General features: G+C 34.0%; 1 protein-coding gene across 3 annotated transcripts in view; it reads left to right on the top strand.

The window, feature by feature from the left end:
• Window positions 1–5,886, top strand: part of LOC106475662 (TPPP family protein CG45057-like) — a 15,051-nt gene extending 9,165 nt beyond the window's left edge. For 2 of the 3 annotated variants that reach the window (XM_013936340.2, XM_013936341.2), the window contains exons 2-4: window positions 2,344–2,561; window positions 3,569–3,701; window positions 5,199–5,886. In XM_013936340.2, the coding sequence (XP_013791794.1) occupies window positions 2,344–2,561; window positions 3,569–3,701; window positions 5,199–5,366 (519 nt within the window). In that variant the 3' untranslated portion in view covers window positions 5,367–5,886. Of the gene's footprint in view, window positions 1–2,231; window positions 2,562–3,568; window positions 3,702–5,198 lie in introns of all 3 variants that reach the window. The other variant, XM_022379719.1, reaches the window with a different exon arrangement.
• Window positions 5,887–6,698: the final 812 nt, after the last annotated feature.

Genomic DNA, 6,698 nt, shown 5'->3' with positions numbered 1-6,698 from the left:
GGGCATTCGTGAAGGAACAAGATAGTTCTAGAAACTAGAGGGCGTGAGAATAGTCACGTGATCTCAATGACGCAACAATAGGGATGAAATGATTTCAATATCCGTTTTCCTGGACGCATCAAGAACCATAATATAATAAATTTGTTCGAAATGAAATCGTTTTGATTTTATTGAAGGCAAAATATAAAATTTTTTGTTCCAATAATTAGTAAATGTTTAGTTATATTTGTGTAAAAATACGCTCTTTCTTTTCTGGAATCTGGATACCTTTCTGGAGCTTCGATTGGCAGCTCCAACTTTGAAAGCAAAGAATGTATTAGTTCTGGTAAACAAAAATATAACTAAGAATTAACATATCTTATTTAATTTTTTTTGACAGATTATTTCATGTGTGTGTTTGTGCAAGTAATGATTTGTTTGTTGTTAAGGGCAAAGTTACACGAATGAACTATTTGTGTTCTGTCCATTGTGGGTATCAAAGCATGATTTTTAGCGTTTTGAGCCCTCAGATTTACCGGTGAGCCAGCTGAGGACCTCAATCAATAAATAGAACAAATAATAAAGCTACAAAATTCAAATTGGTGTTTGATTAAAACATTAATTTAACTCATTCTAAAGAGGATAATTAAAAACTATGTTCATTAGAAAATCTGCCTTAATGTACTTAAGTACTAATTAAAGCATAAATAAAACTGTGTATTTAAACTTAATGTTCTCGAAGAGGCAAGAAAAAGAAATCTCGTGCTTCAACAAAATTTTACTAAACATTATTTGTGATCGACGGATTATAAGGCGTAGTTATGGTTATAAATGGCAACCGTCTGAAAGCTGTAATTTAATAATGTTTTAATGAAGTTATATTTAAAATTCAGTGAATACTTGCTAAACGTTTTTCTTTAGTATTCAGATAGATGGATAAACATTGTAAGTAATTAATACCATTAATATGTTTGGCCAGATAGTTTAAGAACAAATCCTGTAAATTAAATCCTTATGTTTGTTTTGAATTTCGCGCAAAGCTTTACGAGGGCTATCTGCGCTAGCCGTCCCTAATTTAGCAGTGTAAGACTACAGGGAATGCAGCTAGTCATCACCACCCACCGCCAACGCTTGGGCTACTCTTTTACCGACGAATAGTGGGATTGACCGTCACATTATAACGCTCCTACGGCTGTAAGGGCGAGCATGTTTGGTGTGACGGGGATTCGAACCCGCGACCATCAGATTGCGAGTCGAGCGCCATAACCACCTGCCGAGCCAAATAAATATAATATTGCTTGTCATTACTTGTGAGAAATAAACTGCTTGTATTTTTAAATTTTACGAAACTAAGTTTTAAATTTTAAAATCTTGAGATATATAGTTTTAGGTCATTTAGGCTTACCTTTCGTAGAATTAGCTAAAATGGATAAGCATTATAGGGAAAATTAATTTTAAATAACAATCCATATATTTTACTTAAATGTCTTAGGCTTAATACTTCACGGTTATCTTTGGAAAATTTCACTCCAAATAGGAAAACTTTCTAAATTTTGCGCACCATAGTTCACTCACAGATAGAAAACCGTTTTAATTTGACATCTTAACTCAAAGTAAGTGGACAAGAACTCTCCAAAAAAACTATATATAATTTCTTTAATCAAGATAAATCTTAGTTCATTACTAATTTTTTAGCAATTCATTTCGTGGTTTTATAATTAAAGGTGACATTCCATGACACATTACTGAATTACTTACTTGTTCGAACGACGTTCACTATTACTATTAGTAAAGCCTACGTACTGCATCATAGAGAGCAGTTTTTATGTTTTGTCCTGTCACAACACTGTTTATAGGACTTACAGAAAAGTTGGGTGAAAACAACTGTTTTCTTTGTAAAATACACAGCGGTAATAAGCGGGACTAATTTTAATGTGTTATAAGGGACCCTATAACTAACAAAGCCATGGATCTACAAATAATTTATTCATAAATAGTTCAGAATAATATATTTCAAAAGCCGATGAGGGTTCATGGATCCCATCATCATTTCCAGAGTGAAATTAATTTAAATAAAAATAGACTCAAAACTCGAGCCATTTCGAATAGTTAACTGTTCTTCTTCACGAAGATGAAGGATGAAAGTTATTAGGAGTTAATGGTATTTTGAATAATTGATTTTGTAAAACTATTAATTCTCTGATAGGCAAATGATATAATGCGTAAGAAGAGCTAACTATTCTTATTGCTAGTATTTCTAGTATTGTGCGAAGCAGGTGACATCGTTCGTAAAGTGGAACACATTTGTTGGTGTTTGCATTTCACCATTGAATAACATGGAACTCAACATTTAACTTTGTTCAGATGGCAGCTACAGTACCCGAGGCTCCTAATGAAGGAGCGGAAGGAGTCGTGTCTTTCCCAGAAGTGTTCAAGGCATTTGCAAAGTTCGGGGATTCCAAGAGTGCAGGTGAAACCATCACGTTGTCAAACACCGTTAAGTGGTTTAAACAAGCCAAAATTATTGACGGTAAAAGAATTACAACAACCGACATCGGTATATACTTTAAACAAGTAGCAAAGTAAGTTTACAATAAAGATACTTTCGTAATCACACGTTATTGTTGCGGTTTCACTCGATAAATAACACAAGATTATGTATGTTGTTTACTTTGGTCTAATTAGGCATATAAATGTTATTATTTATAGAAGTAGCAAATTATGGTCATTATTTCTGTTATACGACGCCTAATGTAATTAAAACAGAATTTCTAGATTTAAAAAAAATCCTCGTGACAGTTGCTTATATAAGCTTTTAAAGAATTTTGTATTAAGAAGAAAAATGTTCACAGTATTTTGCGAAATTTCAATTTACCCTTAACTCAATGTGTTACTTTCAATTGACCTTTAACTCAATGTGTTACTTTCAATTGACCTTTAACTCAATGTGTTACTTTTAATTGACCTTTAACTCAATGTGTTACTTTTAACTTACCCTGAACTCAATGTGTTACTTTCAGTTTACCTCTAACTCAATGTGTTACTTTCAATTGACCTTTAACTCAATGTGTTACTTTCAATTTACCTTTAACTAAATGTGTTAATTCAATTTACCCTGAACTCAATGTGTTACTTTTAATTTACCCTGAACTCAATGTGCTAGTTTCAATTTACCTTTAACTCAATGTGTTAATTCAATTTACCCGTAATTCAATGTGTTACTTTCAATTTACCCTGAACTCAATGTGTTACTTTTAATATACCCTGAACTCAATGTGTTACTTCTCTTTGGAAGAGGAAAATTATTTTGACGATTGACAGGTAAAGTAACGAAGAAAATATGTCACAAAAACTTACAGTAACAGAATTATTTTTTCTAGATGTTGCCAAAATGTATGGTAGATATTTGATTATAGTGTGTATAAAATGTACAATAGATGCTTATTTTTTATGTATGGTAGATATTTGATTATAGTGTGTATAAAATGTACAATAAATGCTTATTTTTTATTTATGGTAGATATTTTATTATAGTGTGTATAAAATGTACAATAGATGCTTATTTTCATTGTGTTTTTTGAATTTTCAGAACTAAAAAGGCTTTGAATATGAAAGAATTCAACCAGTTTTTGGAAACCATCGCTAAGAACAAAAAAGTGTCCGTTGATGAAATCAGACAAAAACTTGCCTCTTCAGGGCCACCAGCAACAACTAGAACAACGGTTAGTAGAAAAATATATTCACGATGATGATGAAAATAAGTTACACTGGCTGGAAACTTTATTAGGACCTGTATACTATTTCAGACTTGAGCTTTACCTGAGCTGCATATGCAAATTAGTAACCACGTGATATGTCAGATGATCCCAACAGCACTATAAATAACTGAGATAAGCACATTTACAGCCAGTCAAACAGATATGAGGAATGGGAAAGATATTGCAGCTTTCAAAAGGGGTACGATAGTTTGTGCACATATAGCTTGTGCCACAGTTGCCAAGACAGTTTCACTGTAGGCTGCTCCAAGACAATCAGTCATTAGAGTTTATAAGAAAGAGCAAAAATTAATAAAGTGTCTGTTTTGAGGAACAAATGTCGATGCAAACACGAAGTGACAGAAATAGCAGAAAGGTAACAAGATAGTAATGTTCAATCGTCACAATCATTAGACCAACTGACATACATTCGGTACAGGCAGGACAACTCACACCTATCTCCAGCTGTACCATGCGAAGAACATTACAATGAATGAACTAAGAAATTAGGAGATCATTTCATAAACTACTGGACTCGTATACTAGCAAGCAAAAGACACCTCGAGTGATGTAAAGAGTGCAGAAATTGGCTTCTTAAGGACTGGTAAAAGTCGATGTGGTACAATGATCCACGTTATACTCCTTTTTGCAAATGTAGGAGAAGGCAAATTAAATAAACAACACAACAATATCTCACTCCTCTTGTTTGGTCCTTTCTAGCCAGGTCTTTGGTGGCATAGTTATAGTTTGGGGCGTGATTTCCTGGTCCCACTGCTCTATTTAGAGGGGACAGAATGTATATCTCAACATCATTTCTGATCACGTGCATCCAGCGATGATGCTTTAAGTGTACCCTGATAGGGACACCTACCTCCAAGACGAAGTGGTTTCCATTCCTTCTGCCCAAATTGTCCAACATGGTTTGAGGGACATGACTAAAACTTCGGCCATCTTCCACGTCCACCAAATCTTAATTAATTTGAGTATATGTGGATTGAAATGTAAAACACATTCCTCTGCTTCTACAATTTGCGTACTATATTAATGACTGAATGGGGGAAAAACCCCTTCCAGCACTTGGTAGATTATATGCTATATCGTATTATGGCTGTTATTAAGGCAAAAGGTGATCAACCCGATAATAAGTGAAGGTCCTAATAAAGAGGCGAGCTAGAAAATTTACCTTGTTATGTCCATTCTATCATATTTAAGGTTTGAAACATTCTCTGAAAGATTAACTTAAGCTTTATTTAAAGCTATTATTTTGGAATGAGTCACGTTTCCTTACACGCAAAAAATTAAAGGGTTTTGGATGTTTCAAGTTCTATTTAAATATTTTTGTATAAAGTAAAAAAAAAGTCGGAACGACATGATTGTTTGGTACGATATAAAACGTTTTACGTTAACGTCTATTAGAATAATTCAATTTAAGAATACAAATTAGTTATTATTAATTTTATTTAGACGGCAGCAACTGGTGGCGCTGTTAGCCGGTTAACGGACCATACAAAGTATACAGGAACTCACAAGCAGAGATTTGACGAGTCCGGGAAAGGAAAAGGTATAGAAGGAAGGACTGACGTCATGAACGATTCGGGTTACGTTCAAGGTTTTAAGAGCAATAATCCATAACGAAGAAAGCTTTTCGCAATATTTAAATTGTTGCGATGGATCCACTATTATGCCTAAAACAATATCAGAATAATGGATTCATTGTTTATACACTTTAATTAGATATAATGATTTCGGTATTTAGCATTTTTCAATTAAAGTTGCTTAGTTATGTTAAGTTTGTAAGATTTCGAATAAAAAAATGGAGAACAAAAATGATAAAACCGTTTTGCAGAAAGTTATCAAGATCTGGTCTAAAAATATATGCTGCAGATCATTTAATTATTTTGCTGGACTTCTGGAAATTGATTTTAATGTAGCAAAACGAGTCTTTTTCCTAATTCAGTGCACTTTCAAGTAAGTAAGTTTATTTTTAAACACCAATTAATTTCCCTCGAGTCACTCTTCGACCTATTGAAAGACGAAGTTTTTTTTTCTTCTGTATATTTAGCAATTTTCTGTTCTCTGCGATAATTTACGTTATTTATTTATGTGGGGCGTTGTGCTCTAACAACTTCATTTCAAATTTCATAATGTGATATTTTATTATACATACTATTCCTCTTTTGTGATCCAGAGGTCTCAATAAGCGTCTCATGGAAAAATCAGGCTTCTTCGAAATTAAATAACTTATCTAATTTGTAAATCAGTTATTCCCAATACTTGTTTGCTATTTGTTTCAAAGCTTCACAATGGGGTATCTGTACTGTGCCCACCGCTGGTTCAAAACCCAATTTTTATCAAGCCCCCAGACTTATGACTGAACCACCAGGGGGTAGCAATTCATATTACGCGTATTAGAAACTGTAGGAACACACACCTGCTGTAGTTTCAGAAACTTTATATCATTCAAAGAACTTACATTTTTATTGTTTAGAATTTGTATTTCGTTTTAATGACAAAGCTACTAAGGCTATCTGACACTGACCCTAATATGGAACTGCTGATCAGAAGGAAGGCAGCCAGTAAGCAGCACCCTACCACAAACGATCCACGCTTATAGGTTGACCCCCACTCTTATAACGCACCCACAACCTATAAAGTGGTTGAAATATATCGTTGATTAGAATCCGGCTCATCACCTGCGAAATTCAGAGCTCTACCACAGGGCTTACCCGTGCCTTAAATATTCAATATTCAAAGAAAACATGTATTTAATAGACATTGGGCTCTCTCTCCTGTTGATGTTAATAACAAGGGGCACAGCGGTAGGTCTGCGGACTTACAACGCTAGAATCCGGGTTTCGATACCCGTGGTGGGCAGATCACAGATAGCCCATTGTGTAGCTTTGTGCTTGATTACAAACAAAGAAATAACAGAGTATAAAAGAGTAAACCTGCAGATATTGATTC

The sequence above is a fragment of the Limulus polyphemus genome, unplaced genomic scaffold (assembly GCF_000517525.1).
Source record: "Limulus polyphemus unplaced genomic scaffold, Limulus_polyphemus-2.1.2 Scaffold8949, whole genome shotgun sequence".
NCBI lineage: Eukaryota > Metazoa > Arthropoda > Merostomata > Xiphosura > Limulidae > Limulus > Limulus polyphemus.
Note: the sequence above shows the minus strand (reverse complement) of the source record. Positions and strands in the feature narration are given on the sequence as shown.